At 40.0% G+C, this 20439-nt stretch overlaps 3 protein-coding genes across 3 annotated transcripts; all 3 read left to right on the top strand.

Annotated features, from left to right (window-relative positions):
• Positions 1-4869: 4869 nt before the first annotated feature.
• On the top strand, positions 4870-7050 carry cox6a1 (cytochrome c oxidase subunit 6A1). Its single transcript, XM_072388408.1, has 3 exons — positions 4870-4996; positions 6503-6645; positions 6747-7050. Exons 1-3 carry the CDS (start codon positions 4894-4896, stop codon positions 6834-6836), a joined length of 336 nt encoding a protein of 111 aa, XP_072244509.1. The 5' UTR covers positions 4870-4893; the 3' UTR covers positions 6837-7050.
• Positions 7051-8402: 1352 nt separating this feature from the next.
• LOC140309209 (uncharacterized) lies at positions 8403-11014 on the top strand. Its single transcript, XM_072387035.1, has 8 exons — positions 8403-8732; positions 8829-9003; positions 9101-9171; positions 9278-9451; positions 9530-9627; positions 9699-9770; positions 9847-10380; positions 10458-11014. Exons 1-7 carry the CDS (start codon positions 8714-8716, stop codon positions 9988-9990), a joined length of 753 nt encoding a protein of 250 aa, XP_072243136.1. The 5' UTR covers positions 8403-8713; the 3' UTR covers positions 9991-10380; positions 10458-11014.
• A 1784-nt stretch (positions 11015-12798) lies between these two features.
• Positions 12799-20382, top strand: hps4 (HPS4 biogenesis of lysosomal organelles complex 3 subunit 2). Its single transcript, XM_072388407.1, has 13 exons — positions 12799-13179; positions 13300-13373; positions 13668-13758; positions 13909-14052; positions 14134-14241; positions 14677-14793; positions 16331-16425; positions 16546-16618; positions 17695-17819; positions 17952-18636; positions 18762-18888; positions 19139-19250; positions 19536-20382. The coding sequence occupies exons 2-13, from the start codon at positions 13342-13344 to the stop codon at positions 19705-19707; spliced, it is 1881 nt and encodes a 626-aa protein (XP_072244508.1). The 5' UTR covers positions 12799-13179; positions 13300-13341; the 3' UTR covers positions 19708-20382.
• Positions 20383-20439: the final 57 nt, after the last annotated feature.

Below are 20439 nucleotides of genomic sequence, written 5' to 3'. Positions count from 1 at the left end.
AAGGGAAACCTTAATGTTGTAGTGAGATTTGAAGGTGAAGGGGGAGTTAAAAAAATGGATCCATTAAAAATTACAAAAATAATCAGAACACAAGTAGGGGAAGTCAAATACGCTAAAGTGTTAGGAGATGGAAACTTGCTAATCGGGTGCAACACAGATACACAAGTGGAAAAAGCTCGGAAAATGGTGAGTGTAGGAAAAATGAAAGTTACAAAAACGGTGAGAGTTGGAGAGCAGAGAAGTTTTGGATGTAAGGGAGTGATAACAGGGGTTCCCCTTGGAATCAGTATGAAAGTTGTAATAGAAAACATGAGAGTAAGAAATACAACAGTTAAAGATGTTAAAAGAATGACAAGAGGGCCTGAGAAAAAAGAATCAGAAACAGTGGTTATAGAGTTCGATGCAAAAACTATCCCAAAAGAAATTTATTTTGGATTTATGAAGTATAGTGTTAGAGAATTTGTCCCAAAACCAATGAGGTGCTTTAACTGTCAAGAGTACGGACATATTGCTAGCAGGTGCACAGGGAAAAGAAGGTGTGCAAGGTGTGGAGGGGATCATGAATATGGGAAATGTGGGACAGGTGTGAAACCAAAATGCTGTAACTGTGGAGGAGAACATAGTGTAGCATACTGGGGATGTGAGGTTATGAAGAAAGAGATAACAGTGCAGCGGATGAAAGTGAATGAGAAAATATCGTATGCTGAAGCTGCCAGGAGAGCGGGAAAGGAGAATGATAAGCAGAAGCATAGAGAGAAACAAGTGGTGACGGATGTTGGGCAAGAAATTGAAAAGAAAATGGTGGAGGAGAAAAAAAGATTGGTGACATTTGTAGCAGGGGTCATAAATGCGACTGCAGATGTTAAATCTAAAACCGAAAGAATACAAATCATAGTCAAAGCAGCAGTGCATCATCTGGGTATGAGAGGGATACGATGGGAAGAAGTGAGAGACGAGTTAAGTATTCAGGCCAGTCAAGATTCATCATGTATTGGATAGTATTAATAATAATGATAATCCTTCAATGGAATGCAAGAAGTCTAATTGCTAATGGTCAGGAATTTAAACAATTCATATATAGTCAGCAGGAAAAACCAGACATATTGTGCATACAGGAATCATGGTTAAAACCAAATTTAGAGTTTATTATCACAGGATACATGGCAGTCAGAAGGGACAGGGAAGAAGGGGTAGGAGGTGGGTGTGTCACGTTTGTTAAAGAGGGCATTCCTTACAGGGTTATCGATATAGGAGTTGAGATGGAGACTATTATAATAGAAATATGGATAGGGAAGAGAAAGTTGGCAATAATAAATTTTTATAACCCATGCAGGAAGTTGGATATAAAGAAACTGGAAGAAATGGGGGGCAAGAGCAATGGAAATACAGTGTGGTGTGGAGATTTTAATGCACATAATACATTGTGGGGGAGTGAGAAAAATGACAGTAATGGAGAAATAGTAGAAGAAATGTTAGATGGACAGAATCTGGTTTGTGTGAATGATGGAAGAGGGACAAGGATAGATGTAAATACTGGGAAGGAGTCGGCTATAGACCTGACAATAGTGACGAATGTATTAGCACCACTGTGTGACTGGAATGTGTATCAAAAAGGGACCATAGGAAGTGATCACTACCCTATATATAATAAAATAAATATAGAGACAGTACAGGACACGGAGAGAGTAGGGGGAAGATGGATCTTAGAAAAAGCGAATTGGATAGAGTTTACAAAGGAAAGTGAAAAAAATCTGGATCGGGTTAATGATAACGTGGAGGTGGAAATGATGGAGAGAGACATAAAGCAGGGGATTATATCAGCAGCAGACAGATGTATACCTAAAAGTTCAGGGAGAAAGAAAAACAAGTTAGTACCATGGTGGGATGAAAAATGTAAACAAGCAATAAAAAGTAGAAATAAAGCGTTTAAATTAGTTAAAAGGTACCATAACTTTCAACACATGATTCAATATAAGCAAGCACAAGCAATGGTAAGGAAAACAATAAGACAAGCAAAGAGGTCGTATTGGAGGAAATTTTGTGGATCGATTGGGAGCAAAACTAAGATAGGAGAAGTATGGGCAATGTTGAGGAAAATGGGTGGGGATAGGAAGGATTGGACTTATCCAGTCCTGAGTTCTGGAGAGGAAGTGGCTATAACTAATAAAGAAAAGGCGGAATTAATGGTTAAAACTTTTGTTGCGGTGCACAGTTCAAATAATTTAACTGAGGAGGGAAGAAATGGAAGGAAGAAAAAGAGAGACGAATACAGGGAGGTGTTAATAAGAAAAGAAAGTAGAGAAAACGAAATAGATGTACCATTTACAATTAGAGAAATGAAACGAGCAATAGAGAATACAAGAAGGAGTGCGCCAGGCAAAGATGGGATATGTTACACTATGATCAAACATTTAAGTGAGGGGGGATTAACAAAGATACTAACATTATTCAATAAAGTCTGGAAAGAGGGGAAAGTACCACGAAGTTGGAAGGAGGCAATAATAGTACCAATTAGGAAGCCGGGGAAAGATCATAGTAAGACAATAAATTACAGGCCCATAGCACTAACATCCCATATAGGTAAGATAATGGAAAGAATGATAAATGAAAGAATGATGTATTATATAGAAATAAGGGGATTGGTAACTAGACATCAGAGTGGGTTTAGAAGAGGTCGGAGCACTATTGATCCAGTAGTATGCATTGAAGACTATATAAGAAAAGCACAAGTAAATAGAGAAACAGTGGCAGCAGTGTTTTTTGATGTGGAAAAGGCATATGACATGTTGTGGAGAGAGGGATTGCTAATTAAAATGCATCGAATGGGAATTGAGGGAAACATGTTTAACTGGACTATGGATTTTTTAAATGAAAGAGTTATACAAGTTAAAATAGGGTCGGAGGTGTCAGAGAGCTATGTGGTAGAGAATGGCACACCGCAGGGGAGTGTGATAAGTCCAACGCTATTTACAATAATGATAAACGATATATTCGACAGTGTACCAGCAGGAATGGGAAGATCTTTGTTTGCAGATGATGGGGCGTTATGGAAGAGGGGAGGCAACATAGATCACATAGTTAAGAAACTACAGGAAGGGATAAATCAAGTGGAGAAATGGGGAGAAGAGTGGGGTTTTAAATTTTCAGTGGAGAAAAGTAAAGTAATGTTCTTCTCAAAAAAGAAAATTAGTGAAAATAAAAAGTTAAACTTGTACAGAAAGAACTTGGAGAGAGTAAGCAGCTTTCGATTCTTAGGAATGATAATGGATTCTAGATTAACATGGAGGGAGCATGTGAAGGGAATTGTAGAGAGAAGTAAGAAAGTATTGAATATTATGAGGTGTTTGGCTGGGTTAGAGTGGGGTGCTGATTTTACAGCATTAAAATATATATACATAGCATTAATAAGGTCTAGAATAGATTACGGTTGTGTGGGATATGGATCGGCAGCAAAATCAGTCCTCTCGCAAATAGATATAATTCAAGCCAGAGCATTAAGAACTTGTCTCGGAGCAATAAAAACAGCACCAATATGTTCACTACAGGTTGAAGCAGGAGAAATGCCACTAGGGCTCAGAAGAAAACAGCTAATAGCCAACTACTGGATAAATTTAAAAGGACACAAAGAAGAACATCCAGCAAAGACAGTTCTGGAGATGTGCTGGGAAAAGGGGAAGGAGGAAAAAACGAGTTTTGGGTGGGTCAGTGAGGGTTTAGCAGAACAACTAAAAATACAACATGTGGAATTCAGCCCAACAGTTCTTTGGACAACAATACCAAAATGGATGCTACAAGAAACAAATGTAGACTTAAACATGTGGAACATCAAGGAAAGAAATAAAACAGCAGATATAGTGCAGGAATTTTATAACTATGTGGAGGAAAAATATAGAGAATATGTGTATATATATACAGATGGGTCCAAAGAACAGGCAACAGGAGTAACAGCAGCAGCAATGGTGGTTCCCATTTATAATAGGACAATTTCAAAAAGAACATCAGATCATTTAAGTATATATGCAGTAGAATTATGTGCAATATTGATAGCAATTGAATGGATGGAGGGGGTGAGGGATAGGAGAATAGTTATATGTAGCGATTCATTTTCATCACTCTTAAGTATTAAAAGCGGAACAGCAAAAACACATCAGGAAATTTTATATGAAATACAGTTAAAAACATCCAGGTTAATGCAACAGGGGAGGGAAATAGTGTTCATGTGGGTACCAGCTCATGTAGGAATAAATGGAAATGAAAAAGCAGACAAAGCTGCTAAGGATGCAGTAAAGAAAGAGGTGGTGGAAATGAAAGTAAAATTATCAAAAACAGAAGGGAAAAGTTTAGTATGGAAAGAAATAAACAATCAGTGGAATCAATATTGGAAGAATCAGGAAAAAGGAAGACATTTATATAAATTACAAAGTATAGTAGGCGAGGCAGGGTGTTATGGACAGAACAGAACAGAACAAGTCATTATTAGTAGGATAAGAATAGGTCATTGTAAACTGAATAATACACTTAAGATAATGGGGAAACATCCAACTGGGCAGTGTAGCTGTGGGGAGAAAGAAACAGTGGAACATGTGTTGATAGCATGTCCCAGATATGGAAGGGAGAGGGAAATAATGAAGATAGGGCTGCAGAGGGCAGGAATAACAGAATATAATTTGAAAAACATAGTAGAATCTGCTAAGTCTAAGGAAGGGAGGAGAATAACAATAAGATTCTTGGTAAATACTGGAATAATTAAAAGAATATAGAAAAGAAGAAATAAGAAGGGAAAAAAAGAGAGAAATTTAGTCCAGTAGATGGCGGCATATGCAACACCAAGGATGCCAGCTGCCATTAAACATCAAAGAAGAAGAAGAAGAAGAAGTCTATCAGAAAGGCAAAATGGCGGTTTTCGGACGCTTCTCACAAGCTTTGCTGAGGTCTTCTCTGACCCAAACTCGGCGTCAGCTTTCTGCTGCTGCTGCCGAGCATGGCGAGCAGTCAGGTAACTGTTAAAGCTCCCACTCTTTCGTCGGTTATATTTAAATGCATTCACTTTTAAGACAAGTTGTGATACTTTGAATGTGACCTTGCTGAGCTAGCGTTAGCATCTTTAGCTTGACATCCTTTATCGGACAGTCGTGGACGCGACTATCTTACACTAAAACACAAGATTTCTGAGTAACAAATTAACCGAACCGAACTCAAACTCCGTCTTCCTCAAAGACTTGACTTTTGTAAATTGCCACTTTCTGTGTTAATGGACACAGCTTGTTTGTGGAGCGGCGTTACAACAACAAAAGTGGATGAATCTTAGTAATTATATGTCTGATATCAAGTGTTATCAAGCAAGATCAGGACAGGGGACCAACAACGACAGTGAAGAGGTCGGGTATGTGGTAGGAGCAAGAGTGGAAACGATCGAGTAGAAAGATAAAGTAGCAAGCAAGAGAATGGATAGAAACAAGACATTTTTCCATCACAGTACCATTCTTTAAGTTTTCTATCTATTTTAACTGCATTTTAAAGAAAACATGAGTATAAATACACTCAGCAGTTCAGAAAAGTGTTATTTCTAAAAGTTAAACTTCAAATACACAACAAAAGAGCTCACATATTTCAAAATCTGATCAAATGTCGTTTACCTTTAGAACCTTTAGACTATCGACTAACTGAATAGTTGAATTCTGCCATAAAAAAAAAAGTTATACAGCGTTATTCTGATGTTTCTATGTCACACTGTCACACATGTTAAGAATGATTTGCTGACATTTTTAAGCTCCGATTTTAAAAACCTGGTTTGGGCCTGATTTCCTTTTCAAATCTGACTGATATGCATTTCTTTAGGTAATCGTTAATCTAAGAATAAGATACATTGGCAGTTTCTATGTATGTTTAATACAGAATAAATATTTGTTATAGAAGATTTTGTATAAGCATTTGGTAATGAAACTTAGCAGAAAATGTGTATTGTACACAGTCTAGTGTGCTGTCTCAGCAGAGGCCTTGTTTGTTTGATCTGCCCTCTAGCTGTTGTCATGTTCATACTAAGGATGTCATAACAATGACGGGTGAAAGAAAGGCAGAGCAATTGAACCTATAAGATGTAATCTGTGGTTAAGTAATAGTTTACATAGATCAAATATGGTGTTGAACCCCGAGGTTTTGGATCCCTGACTCAAAGTGTGATTTTTTTTTTATTTTATTTTATTTTTTAGAGTAAACTGTTGGTGCTTTTAGGAAAACTTGACATAACTGAAATAGGACTTCTTTTAAAAAATATTGTGGTGGAGAATTGCAGATGTTGGATGTACAAAAGGGAATTTTCTAACTCTTGTTTTTTGTGTAGTTGTGTGCCTTTATGATCTTGGCACACATTTCCTTACTCAAGTATCTCATCTGATATGTCCAGATACCTTCATCAGTAGATCTTGATCATTTGAATTTTCTTCTGTCTAAAGAAGCTGTTTTCAGTGGTGTGATTGGTTAATAGATATTGTCTTTCTTTCAGCTAAAACATGGAAGATCCTCACTTTTGTGGTTGCCCTGCCTGGTGTTGCAGTGTGCATGCTGAACATGTACTTGAAAGAGCAGCATCACGAACATGAGCAGCCAGAGTTTGTTCCCTACACCCATCTTCGCATTCGCTCCAAGGTCTGAAAACTTGATGATTAATGAGTTTACTCTACCATCTCAATGCATTTTTATCATATTTGGACCAATGCTGCTTTCTTATTTTCTTTTTGTGCTCTCAGCGTTTCCCCTGGGGAGATGGCACCAAAACTCTCTTCCACAACCCACATTTGAATGCCCTTCCTGATGGATATGAGGGACATGACGAGTAAACCTTCCAGACCTCAGAACTCACTCAAGTCTTCTGTCAGCCTGTTACTGGACCACACTCCTGTTCACAGTTTACGCTCTCTGGTTTTATTGAGTTTACTTCTGTGCTCTCAACATTTGGCACCTGAAACAACAATTCCATTTCTTTGGACCATTAAACAAAATGTCTGCTTAAACTAAACTAAATTAACATAAATAAACTATTATGACATCTTAGTGTGTTTCATTGGGATAATTTGCTGTTATGCATTTCTCATTGCCATTTATTATTTTAAGGGAAATGCCTTTTTCCAGAGCGATATTATGGCATGTTACTGTAGGAAACTCACATTTTTATACTATTAGATTAAAAGGAACTAAATTCTGTTAATCTCTTTTAAAACTGAGTAATTCAGCTTGTTTGCTTTTGGCGGTAATCTTCTCGTAAAATCCACGTCATCACAGTTAACAGTGTGCATAGAGGCTCCATAGAGTGATTACCTGCAAAAATGTTTTAACATGTCAGTTACTAATTATTATGGCTCTTACAGTTAGTGTGAACGCACATTTAAAATAGTAGCATTATTTTTTGTCTTGCAGTGTGTTGTGTAACCTGGACAATACAACGTGAGCATGTTTACAAGAGAAGTGCTCCTGATGACTTTAATGTCAGCGATATACTTAATACAGGGTCCTTTCATGCAGGCAAGTAATTAATTTTTGAGTAAATCCTAAATTGTCGGAACTCCCATAATGTAATAACCTTCATAATTTGTTTCAAGTAATCAGATGTATAGTTCTCCACATAGCTGTGCTTCATATAATGGAAGAAATTATCCAGAGTAATATTACATATATATGTGCGGGGCCTTAAAATCCTACACTCAGTTTCTCTACTCAGATTACTTTGTCCATTAAACTACACACTAGCTCTGAGCAGAAAAGGGTTGTGAATTAAGATTAGTAACTACAAAAACCACAGTTTAATTGGTGGGGCGTGTAAAACATGGGTTTTTGATTATTATACAAGAAGAACCTTTTATTCAGACATAATCAGTGGTTGTAAAGATGTTAAAAATTATATTAAACCTAGCTTTGCTCCTGGAGTGTGATGATGCTGTTAAACACCTTAACTGAAGCAGCTGAATTCAATCTTATTGCAAATGTTTGAGCTTTTATTTCAGCTGTGACATGGTTAAAAATCTCATGAAAATGCTTTTTTTTAAATAAATGTGCCATACCCACTAGAGTCCAGAAAAACGCCATCTGTTGTACGTGTGGCCACAGGTTACACATTACAGAAACTGTATCCTGGTAATGTAGGAGAACAACTGGCAGGTGTCCCTGTATCAGGCACCACAGGCTTTACTACACAGGATGGAAACTTCAGGTAACCAAGGCAACGATGCACGCTATACTCCTCGTGTTTAGTGCCACTTATGAAACATAGCATCCCCTTTTTAACTAATTTTGCACTTTTTGAGGCACTGAACCACTGATTCATGTATGCTTTTTAAAGAACAATAGCACATGATGCTGGTAAGAATCTCTTAGGACGTGACGCTTTGTTACATGTGACTCGCGCTTTGTTACAGACTCCACCTCTTTCCCGTGAACGCGCCTTAAGCCGAATTAGAAAATCCTGGGTTAACAAAGCTTGTCGATATTCCGTCTGATGACGCCGCTTATCTTTCCCTGGTTTCCATCTCTTGGGAGATTATTGATAACGTGACACGGGCTGGATTTAACTGACGCATCGATTGAGCCGTGTTTTATTCTGTGCCACGGTGTAGGGGTTACGATTTGATTACTAAATCTAGCATTGAAACATCTAGGATAACTGCGCGCACTCGCTCCGCCACAAAGGGGAGAGCAGTCGCACGCCGAAACCCGGATCACAATGATGAACCCTGACAGAGGTGAGGAGACTTCATTTAAGAGCTCACAAAAAATAACAAATATGATTAATGTTTATGACTCTCACAAATGCACACTCACATGTATTGTGTCCATAGATTTCCAGATTATTAGAAAACAGGAGAGGGCACATTTTTTCAGCTCTAAAGAGCAGGAACTCATTTTGAGGTTGTACGAAGAGGAGCGAGAGATCCTCACAGCTAAGTCCAACACCACCAGTGCCTCTAAACTGAGAGAAGAAGCCTGGCAGAGGATTGCTGATAAAATAAATGTGTAAGAACACTTGCACGTATATTATTTTTGTTTGTCTTGTTGAAACGGTTAAAACACATAACCGTGATCTATTATAAGTTATCTTCATGATTCACAGGGTGTCAGACAGTGGCTACAAAAGGTCATGGCAGCAAGTAAAAGTCAAGCACAAGAACATAGTCCAAACAGGTACTCCTGAATAGCAAGTAACATTTTCGTTTATTTAATTTGACATGATTTTCACTGCTACAACATCCAGGAAAGATTTTTATCACTCAAATCTGTCCCTCCACAGCAAAACGAAAAAGAGCCGAAGTCATGAGAAATGAGGGTGGGTCAGCCACTCCGTCTCTGACCTCTGCTGAGGATGATGTGCTGCATCAAAAAGACAACACGCTCAGAGTAGAGGTTCTGCCTGGAGGGGCCTGTATTGCCCCCATAACTGGATCTGATAGCTCTTTTATGAGTGGTAAGGACTCTACAACCTTCAGAATACTTGATATGCAACTTCCCAAAGCTGAATTTAATGTTGTTCATTCCTGTAAAGTGTCAGGCCATCCAGTCCTCCTCCTGCCTGTAACAAAGACTGAGCCAGAGAGCTTGAGCGGTGATGAAACAGACATCAGTGACACTCATTTTGAAGGGGTATGCACCTGTAAATCTGTCTCTTCTTAAGCATTTGTCCTTGATGACATAATACTTATTTTTTTTGGTAGGATGTGCACAATAGCAGCCTACAAGACGTGGGCAACTCAGCAGATGCCGCAACTGGTGGCCGAAGTGCAGAGGTGAGGATCAAGAGACAGCACTGTAATGGTAATGGGCAAGAGTAAGACCAACAAAAGTGTGATTTTTTTTCCACAGAAGCAGACAGAAGATCTGAGGGCCCTCTACTGCTGTTACCTCAAAAAGGAGATGGAGAACCGGGACCAAGAGATGGCATACAGAGCACTTAAAATGAGGAAGCTGGAAAAAGAAATTCTGTTACTTGATAAGCAGCTAATGTGACAGTTAAATTGTAAATATTTTTTTATCTTCCCTTTATAATATTTATGAAAATAATAACCAGACAGACAGCAGTCAAGAAATCTTTCATTCATTAGTTGCATAAATTGACGCGTTTGAGTGGCGTGTGTTGGCTGCACTTAATGTCTCATACAGTTCTGCCGTTAGTTTGGTTGAGTTGAATGAAAATGTATCAGACCCTTAATACATGCAGCAGTACTTACGGCATCAAGAGAGCAGCCATCCTCAGTGGGGCGTTCAGCGTGTAGAGGCTGAGGAGTCTGCGATCACACGGAGCTTTGACACACGTTTTGGTTGTGTTGGCTCTCTATTCTACCACACTGAATAAACAAAACAGCCGGAAGGATGCTTGACAGCACATCCTTCACCATAGTGAGTGTCCTATTTGGTCACTTTTTAAGAAACTAAATTTAATTTGACTGCAGGTTTTTTTTGTTTTTTTTTTGCAGATTTTGAGGGTGATGAAATACCTCGGTGTCACTTTATTTCAGAACAAACAAACCAACATTGATCATTTGTTGGAGCTGTCTTTTCTATTTGAATGCATTTCTTAGAGTAATCTGATAGATAATACGGATTATTTCATGTGATTGCAGTTTGCTGATCTATACCTGTGCCACTTCAACTCCTTCTTTATTCCAGAGACATTTTTTCCATTGATTCTCATTTTTAACAAGGTGTTAAAAAGTTAGTTAAAAATGCTGGTCAGGTGGTTGGAGGTCAGGTTATGTATGTGGCCTGATCACTTGTCAGGACATTTTTTTTTAGTTGTCTTGTCCTATGATCTGGACAAAGTGTATTTACCTCAGTTCACTCTGCTGAAACATTTGCAAAAATGTGAAAAATGACTGGTAATATCAGGTCAAATATCAGGTGGGTACCAGTATGTGCTGCTTTATTATTTGCATTAGAAATTAGGCTTTATTTGCACATTTATACTGCAGGAGTCTTTCTGTAACTGCCTCAAGAAAGTGTGTTTTGTTAATCTGTAAATGTGTCCATTTTTATTTTTATTTTTGAACATAATGGTATCGCAAATACAAGCGGCCGAAATGGGTTTCCTCCGCAGGGTGTCTGGGCTCCACCTTAGAGATAGGGTGAGAAGCTCAGTCATCCGGGAGGGGCTCGGAGTAGAACCGCTGCTCCTCCGCATTGAGAGGAGTCAGATGAGGTGGCTCGGGCATCTGGTTAGGATGCCCCCAGGACGCCTCCCTGGGGAGGTGTTCCGGGCACGTCCCACTGGGAGGAGACCCCGGGGAAGACCCAGGACACGTTGGAGAGACTATGTCTCTCGACTGGCCTGGGAACGCCTCGGGGTCCCCCCGGAAGAGCTGGAGGAAGTGGCCGGGGACAGAGACGTCTGGGTTTCTCTGTTAAAGCTGCTGCACCCGCGACCCGACCCCCAGATAAGCGGCAGATGATGGATGGATGGATGGATGGATGGATGGATGGATGGACATGATGGCCTGCTCCACACGCGGACCTGCTTTGCCTGCAGAGAGTGGGGCATAAATAGTCTGGTTCTATTGAGGATTATTCAGAACCAATGATGTTTTAAATCCAAATGGTTTTTTTTCTAATTTATTTAATTATATTTCTGTGTTATATATTTTTTGGGGGGTGTACTTTGAAAACAATAGAAATATTAATTTTGCTCAGTTGCTGGTGTGTGGAAATCGTGATGGCTGCTACAGTCCCTGAACGCATCACATTAGTCTTTCCAACCTTTAAAAAAATGTCTGCTGTTGCTGTGTGAATCTTTTCTCTTTGTATAAATAAGTCCTTCAGCCAGTTGTTTTTTTTTAGAGATTATTCTAGACAGACAGCTGTTTATAAATCACAAATCCTACAGTGCACTCTCCGCGAGTCCTCAGCCCCCGGGGACGCCTGACTGGTGATGTGCACAGAGCGCTTAGAAATGTGAGCGAAACTGGATCAAGTGCGGGTTGAATAGGCCTGTAAAGTAAAAGCCAGATTTATAAACATGAGTAGCATGTCCGCAGTTTTCCTTTCCGAGTCGCTGGGTCCAGTGTTAGCCGCGCGTTATTGAAGCCATTGGCGGACAGGTCTGTGCGCGTCCACGGTCCGTTTGGAGCTGCGTTCAATCGATCACCGAAAAAAGGATCAGCGTGGATTTAAACAACAGTGTTTCAGCGTTCACGACGGGACGGGAAAAACTAGCTTTCAGACTAGTTGGTTGTTCTATCACTTATCAAGAGCACAACTCATCCACGCACCAATTTGAATGTGTACAGGTCACAGGAATCAACCAAGGGTTAATTTAACCAAAGTTTGACATTAGCTTGCGTTTATATTCTGAATATAAGATTCACCTTTTTAAAAAACAAAAAAATTTAAATTGTGATATCACTTTCCTCTTCTTGCAGCTTTGCCATGAGTGGATCTGGTATATGAAACTTTCCAAGAGGAGCCCTCCCGGTTTACTTTTTTATATCGTATTATGGCCTTCGGAGAAAACTTTAAATAGTGATTTACTTGTGTCTGAGATGAAGTGACAGAATTTATTGTGGGGCCCTTTAAAAGGAAACTACCAACTTGTGCACACATTGCGGATCCTACTGTCCAAATCTTGTTGTTTATATGGCTCAATTTGCCTTCAAAATGAAAGAATATAGAGATTATATAAGTATTGTAGATCTGCTGACAGCAATGAAAGAATACAACAACCTTTTATGTCGCTGTTGAAACATCATTGTATCTTGGAATTAGATTATTTTCGTGTGTCCCACAATGCACAGGCCTTGTTTCAGTGTATTTATTTTCACTCATTCAGCATAAACAGAATTATAGGTGATCCGTTGATTCTGAGTCATAAAACGCTGCAGCAATTCATCAGTAACAGTACCAACAGAACAAACGAAGCAGGATATTTACTTGAACTGGACTTTAGTTAAAACACCGATGTAATCCTCTTTCTGAGGCAAGTCTGAACTATTTCTGACATCAAGAAGCTTCCGGAGAAATATTTCTGAATGACGCACTAGTTTGTCCTTCTGTGCTTACCATACTTTCACATGACTTCCACTGCGTGTGACTGATCTGCATTCCTCAAGTGACGCTATCGGTCTCTGAGAAAGTGTTTCATCTGAGCGTAGAGCACAACGTAAACCTAAACCTGAGAATATTGTCCATCTTGTGGCGGCGTGGCAGGTAAATGTGCTTTGGGCACAAACCGCTGGAAGTCTGTGGTCTGCTGGAGGGTTTGCAAGATCGCGGCTGAAAACTTCAGCCCTGTCTTTTTGTCTTTCTTTTTTTTTTTTTTGGTCAGAGTTCATCCTCAGCCTGCTGGAGTACATGGATACTAGATAACTGATGGCTGAGCTTATGCTACCCGGCTTAAGAAGGTAAGATCGACTGAGATCCAGACTGAGACGCACGCAGATCCTGTGGGATGGGCTCAGAAACATACGTCGCTGCTCACTCTGTCTGTAGTTAGTGGAGTCACTAAAGTAACTGGGCTGTCACCTAAAGCCTGATTGCTTCAGAGCTGCAGCTTTGATCGATGTTTGTTGTTTGGCTGCTCTTGTCAGCCTGACTTGAATGTCTCCAATGTGCCATACTTCCTCCAAGTCCTCTGCCAGCTGTAATTTGCTGTTGATATCTTAAAGGAACAACTCTCATGTGTGCTCGTGTTGCAGGTGTAATTATTTCTTCCTCTATGATGGATCCAAGGTCAGAGGAGAGGGTGACCCTACGAGAGAGGGAATCTGCTACTTCTACCCCGAAGAGGTTTGACTTTCACAGTCTGTTGCAAGCCGTAGAGAAGTTTGTGGGTGGGAGTGTGTTGAGGATAATATTTGACCCCTCAAGGCTCGATTTTCTGCTACTTTTCTCTTTGGTAACTAGACCGCTGATCTTTGCTTTGCGTATTTCTGTCAGACCCCTTTAGATAAGCAGGAGCTGCTCTGTGGACAGCTGGCCGGCGTGGGCCGCTGTGTCTCTGAGCTTTCCTCCTCTCCCATCCGCACACTGAGGCTGCGTCGCTGTAAGTTTGCCGTCCGCATGAAGGATGACTTCTTCTGGGTAAGTTTGCTGCATTTTCACTCTATCCCTGAATGTTCACCTGAATACTGTGGTCATACTGGACATCCCTCCCCCCCACAGGCTCTGGGCTGCTCAGGGGAAGTTCCTATCATCAGCGTCCTTGAGCTCCTGGATCAGCTCATAAACCTCTTCTGTTTCTACAACGGTTCTGTTCGCCAGAGCTATCAGGTGCAGCCTGCAGTTCTGTAAAGATTGTTTGTCTAATTTGTCTTTTACTTTAAATGTTGGATTTGTCCTTCTTGCAACAACATCACGACACAAACAACAGTTTAAAGTTCAGAAAAACTGAGAACCAAAATTTCAATAAATTGGAAATTTACAAGATATTATTTGGTATCAAACAAGAAAATTTGATTTATTTTTGCTGGAGAGTAATATTCAATTGAATAAATTTAATTAAATAATTGTATTCTTGCTGTAGTCTGAAATAGACAAATAATAGTAGTTTTGTTATTATAAGCGGCCATTTTGGAGGCTACTGCTCTGCAAGGAGTGACCTAAAGCTGAACACACGTGAGGCAAAACTGCACTGAAAATGCCTGAGGCTATGGTGAAGTTGTTTGTTCGTGCGTTTTGTAATTTTTCCTTTTATTTGCACTATAGCTTAACAGTCAGGAAACCCTGGCAGCTCAATGGGCACGCTACCTCTCCCACCTGCAGTCAGGACCCTCAGAGCTGTACAACATCTTCCCCTGTTTAAGGACCATCGATTCAACCAATGTACGTACAAAATATTGTCAGAGAGTTCTGCTTTTGGCCTGCAGCGACTTTTCTGATACTGCTGCTTCACTGAAGACAGGATATTACTTTGTCACGATGCCCTGAGGTGTTGTGTAAATGCTCAGCATGTCTCGACATAAACTCAAATTCTGCCATTATACAGACTTGCATTTAAAGCTTATTTTTAATTATTTCAAATACTAAAAGTTAACAGATATTGAGACATATATTTTTTTAAAGCTAATTGTTCAGTTTGATGCCAACAAGTTGTTTCTGAAGACTGGGAAAGTTAGAAAAATAAGTGTGTGAAAGAATATAACAGAAAACAGCTAAACAGTTTGAAGATAATGTTTGTCAGTGCAAAGTTTCGCAGACTTTGGGGATTTCATTAGCTACAATACATAATATCACTGAAAGACTCAGGAGATTCTTTGTATTTAAGAAATATTACTGAAAAACAGAATAAGTGGCTGCGGTCTTTGGACCCTCGACTGTCATCAAATGTAAATCAGACACAGTTCTGTTGCTGAACTCCCTGCGTGAACTCAGGAACACTTCAGAAAACAAAGTTGCATCCACAAAAGCAAGTTAAAGCTTTACCATGTAAGGAAAAAGTCATAAACTCCAGATCTTTCAGATCAAAGCAGAGAGAGATCATCCAGCTTATGAATCAGGACACAGTTTAAAAACCATTATCTGTGATGGTATGTGGGTGCATGGACAGCTTACAAGTTTGTGAAAGCACCATTAATGCTGAACCATTTGTACAGGTTTAGGAGCAGCGTATGCTGTCATCCATGCATCTATCCATTTTTTTATATCTACTTATTCTAATTCGGGGTTGCTTAGAGGGGCTGCAGCCCGCCCAGCTGCCATGAGGCAGAACGCACCCTGCAATGCAAATGCACCCTGGACAGGTTACCTGGTCATCACAGGGCCACACAGAGAGAAATCAGACAAATAACCATGCTCCAGACAACATCTACTGTTAAGTAGTAAAAAATAAATGATCCCAAGCGATTTTCCTTTAACGTCTTGTAAAACATCATTAGGTAAGAGCCACACCAGGCCTCGTCGCACTTTTGTGTGGTGTTTTATTAGATTAAAGATTCATTAAAGACGAGTTTGTGCAGCACAGTGGACCTGTCTGAACTTTTTCAGAAAATATGTTGCAGGCAAGGTATTTTAAATTATTGTATTGTTTTAAATGAATCATTGAAAAATACTAATAAAAATGCTGTATTTTAATTTAGATGTAGTAGTTGAATAATGTAGCAATCAGATGGCTTTTTTAAAACTTTGGTTATATTTATTCTGGCAGAATAAATGCAAATTTCTTTCAAAGTAAAGTGAAAATAGGCTTGTTTGGTGCAGCTTTCTTTGATTCTCCCAAAACACATGGTTTATCCGTCATATGAGGTTATCTTTGTTGAACAATTAAACTGGCCAGTCATTATCTTATAAAGTCATTCACCATTGTTAATTTTTTTGTTTTCTGCATGAACTGAAACGTAACATCTTTTTTTTTCTTTCCCAGGTTGACCCACTTCTGCTTCTCAAAGCCGCCCTCATTCTTCAGGCATGCCAGCGCTGCCCTCTAGTGCTAGCAGGCTGTATTCTTTTCAAAGGAAGGTGAGCTGATATTTTTAGAACATTTTGAGATGTCCACCTCTTCCTGGACAGTTTTTTTTTTTAATCTTGAATCTTTAAAGGATATGTTCTGAAATCCAACTATTTTTCCTCTCCTTTAAGAGTTGTTAGCACGCAGATGTCTCCAGAGCTCACAATGAAGATCACGGTTCATGAGATTGAAACATACACCAAGGTAGGACATCCAAATATTTCACTAGATAATTTCCCCACAAAGTGCCCTTAAAAAGGGATACGCATAAACATAACATATGAAAAAGGTAAGCACATACCACATAAACTGATTTAAAGAAGAAAAAGAAAAAGAAAAACATCTGTTCCACAACATTTCAGAGGGAATCGTTTCTGGCATTTTGACTTGGCCATTTCAAAAGTCTTAATTTTTTCTTTAACACTAATTGGATTATCATCCTGTTCAAGGTCCATATCCAGTTCAGTTGTAACTTTTGGACAGAATACTTTACATTGAAATCAAACGCTCATCCTATATGATGCAGAGTTCATAGTTTCATCATATGTGCAAGCTGTCCAATCCCTGAGGCAGCAGTTTGTCCCCAAATCTTAACACCTCCACCACAGTCCTTCACAGTGGGTTTGAGGTTGTAAATTAAATGAAAAAAACAACCCTCCTGTCGTTTGCACTAATCATGTCTTCTATCTCTGTGATCGAACAACTCTATTTTTGCTGTTGTTCATGGACACATGTCTCGTGGCTTTCAAATCAAACATTCACCCACTTTAATAGCAAAGAGAGCCACACACTCTCCAAGGTTCGAAGAAGAGAGGCTCCACCTAAGGACACTCCACTCACTCACTCCTAATCTGGAACATCCCATTGTGATATTATGGATCTGAATTTGTGATAGATGTACTTACTTAAATTTAAATTGTGAAAATGATTTTTTTTTTTTTTTTACTTTAAATGCCATACATTATAAAACCGTTATCCCATCAGAAACTCTCAACATCTTTGTCATGCTGGATCTTTTTATTTTTTTAATTTTATCTGTACACAAAAAGTTTTCCATTTCCCAGGGGTAAGATGCCAGGGTATTTCTTCACAGTTGATGCTTTGCAGACTTTGTTTACTGGCATCAGGCTTTCTGCTAAATTAACAAGCTGTTGACTTCAACTACAAATTCAGTTTACAGGAATCAACCAGCATGGCTTTTTTTTAGATTAGCTCTGTAGATCTAAACTGTTACTGGAACAGGAAGTAACAGGAAGCCACTGCTTTCTTTTTAAATGAAGGCCCAGAGGTCCAATGGACCAAGCACATTCAACTCACCTGGCAGTGCTGTGGCCTCCACAAATGTGTTCCTGACCACATCTGAACTCCTGTACCTGCAGTCTGCTCCCGTCGACAAAGATTTCAGGTAGCAACTCTTTACGCCCCAATTCAATCGCTTTGTTTTACAGAAAATATTTGGCTTTCACAAAGTTCTAATAAGATGCTTGAGAAACATTTCTAGGCATTTCTGACTCTCAAATGGTTTTCCACCCTCTAGCTCCCACTCTACCCCAGTCAAAGATGCTCCCCCAAGGAGGACTCGCCTTTCAAGAACTTTATCAGACACACCCTCAACTGAGTCGGAGCCATCTGATCCAAGTTCGTCTCAAACTCCCCAGAAGTTGTCCTTCAGCCTTCGCTTTTCAGAATCAGATAACTCCGTGTTTAGCCCAGCTCCGTCGCACAAAGCTGCCAATTCATCCAGCCCCTCAACTCAGTCACTCGGGCCTACACTATCAAACGGAAGTAACCCTCATGAAACTGAGGAGGAAGCGCCGGAAAACTCATATTATCACAGTTTTCACAGCAATGACGGCGGAGGCAGCCGGCTGCAAAGCGATGAAGACAGTTTGGCGTTTGAAGAAAACCCTGATCTAAACAGAGGTGATGGAGATGGAGGCGCCACCTCTGGGGAAGTTTTTGACCACAGAGGGGCTGGTTCTGGGAATGATCAGGCACATGACGATAAGATGGTGGTGGGAGATAGTGGGGTCTGCTGTAAGATTGCTAGAGGCCACAGGGCAGAGATGAGACACCCTCCTCCTCTCTCCTGTGCCTTTGACAGCTTAGAGGAGAGTCCACTGATCCCAATGACACTTTATATGCACCGGGTTAACAGCTTGGTGCTGAATCTGCTGGTGGAACCTCATTTCATGAGTGACACTGCTTCTACGGAGGAAGTGGTGAGAATTTTTTTTTCTGGTGTTCTGTGACAGCGGTAGAATATGAATTCAAATACACGAGTGCCCTGGTTTGGAGGTATAAGGCTAATCTTGGGTAATTTCATGTCTTTGTGGTTTGTGTCCAGTATCACAGCAGCTTGGCTTCACTCAATGGACTCGAGGCCCATCTCAGGAACATCTCCAGAGAGGCCCCAGGTGCTCCTGGACCCTACGTATTTGCCCATTTTGACTGCGTTCAGAGCACTCTGACAAGTAAGGGCCCCAATGCTCTCATGTATCTCTCCATACTTAATCTTTTGTGCCTCACGGTTTTCACTTTTCTGCTGGAGTGAGTATAAGCCCAGGAATTTCTACCTGGTGAAATGGGTGGAGGGGGGGTTGCCGGTTATATTTGTGTTTGCATGAGCTAACAGCTAATTAGTGAGACTGTGATCAGCATTCTTTTGTGCAGCAGACATGCCTGTCCAGGTTAATGGTCCTCTGTTATTGTGTGTCTCTGCAGCCAACGCGTCTGGCCGACCAGGGGGAGCCCCGGAGCATCCTTTTGTCAGAGCCACATCGCTTCTTCACTCGCATTTCTGTAACACTGAAACTCTGCAGGAGGCTATTATAAGGTCAGCACGGCTGTGACGTGGTGGTTGGGGGAGTTTTTGCTCTTCTCAAGTAAAAGTTGGGGGTGGGAGATGAATTTGTCTCTTCATCATTTGTAAAATTCACATCACTTGCTTTAAATGTTTTATCTTTCACTTGCATAGATCACACTCCCAACAATTACTGGCAAAGAAACCCTTCTTCATTTTTGCTCCATGGTCTCTTTGATGTGTTACTTTACTGTTCTCTCTTGCATGTCCACATTCTGCAAGCTTGAAGTGTAAATTTCTGTGACATTTTCACCACAGGAGTGCCGGTGCTGCTGTGTATGGAACCCGCAGCGTAGCCCAGGAGACTTACTTCCAGCAGCACGGGGGATCGCTGAGGAACTCTGGCATTCCTAACCACCAGGACAGTGCTTTCTCGTTGCCCAGCAAGGCCCGACACAGACTGCTGAAACACGGAGTTAACCTGCTGTGACTGGACATCATCAGGAAGCCTTCACTGTTCAAGATGAGTCGCACTGAAAATTTTTGAAAAAATTGCCTGTTTTTGCAGACTTTGTTTTTTAAATTGTCCCTTTAAAAGCAAATTCTGATTTTTTTCAATCCAGTGATTGTAGAGTTCGATTGAAGCTGCTGAGGTTAACTTGTATCCACAACAGATTGTATATTAGCATAATGCTATGGAAACTTTATCGCACACATATGCATTGTAAAATTTTGAAATTGAATAAAAAATTATATATAACAATGAATGTGGGATGGCTGAAAGGATGATTGTACAAGAGGAATGAATATTTCAGTTATTTTCCTGTTTTGTTTGAGTACTTAGTTTCTGTGATGTCTTAAAACTTTGGCTTCTGTTTCGAGCTAGAACTGTGTTCACTGCCCACATTTTATGATATTATTTCTTTATAAAGGTATTGTTGGTCCTGCATTTTTTTGCATTCAACCAGACATTTAGATAAAAAGATACTTTGATCTTGTAGAGAAATGTTCAGTAATTTTTATAAAGATGAAAATGTCTCCAAGATCTACCTTTTTGTTTGTCCTTGATTAAAATGTATAAAAAAGCTTAAAGTGAACTTGGTGTAATAAAGTGTGATGCATCACTGCTGTAAATTAAACGAGCGTGTGATCCTCTCCATTTTGAGTATTATGAGAGCAACTTGTGTACGTTCTTGTTTAAAGCCCAAGGGACCGTTTTACG

The sequence above is a fragment of the Leuresthes tenuis genome, unplaced genomic scaffold, assembly GCF_036924035.1.
Source record: "Leuresthes tenuis unplaced genomic scaffold, fLeuTen1.0.hap1 SCAF_6, whole genome shotgun sequence".
Taxonomy (NCBI): domain Eukaryota; kingdom Metazoa; phylum Chordata; class Actinopteri; order Atheriniformes; family Atherinopsidae; genus Leuresthes; species Leuresthes tenuis.
The sequence above is the reverse complement of the archived record's forward strand: the minus strand, read 5'-3'. Positions and strand labels throughout refer to the sequence as shown.

Bases quoted from the DNA above. Each gene is read 5' to 3' on its own strand.
- hps4 (XM_072388407.1), top strand. From the start codon at position 13,342: ATGGCTGAGCTTATGCTACCCGGCTTAAGAAG. The intron at 14,242-14,676 runs GTGCAGCCTGCA...TTTGCACTATAG, and splicing joins CTGTTCGCCAGAGCTATCAG to CTTAACAGTCAGGAAACCCT. The intron at 18,889-19,138 runs GTAAGGGCCCCA...GTGTCTCTGCAG, and splicing joins CGTTCAGAGCACTCTGACAA to CCAACGCGTCTGGCCGACCA.
- LOC140309209 (XM_072387035.1), top strand. The intron at 9,452-9,529 runs GTAAGGACTCTA...ATTCCTGTAAAG, and splicing joins TGATAGCTCTTTTATGAGTG to TGTCAGGCCATCCAGTCCTC. The intron at 9,628-9,698 runs GTATGCACCTGT...TTTTTTTGGTAG, and splicing joins GTGACACTCATTTTGAAGGG to GATGTGCACAATAGCAGCCT.
- cox6a1 (XM_072388408.1), top strand. From the start codon at position 4,894: ATGGCGGTTTTCGGACGCTTCTCACAAGCTTTGCTGAGGTCTTCTCTG. The intron at 4,997-6,502 runs GTAACTGTTAAA...TCTTTCTTTCAG, and splicing joins CGAGCATGGCGAGCAGTCAG to CTAAAACATGGAAGATCCTC. The intron at 6,646-6,746 runs GTCTGAAAACTT...TTGTGCTCTCAG, and splicing joins ATCTTCGCATTCGCTCCAAG to CGTTTCCCCTGGGGAGATGG.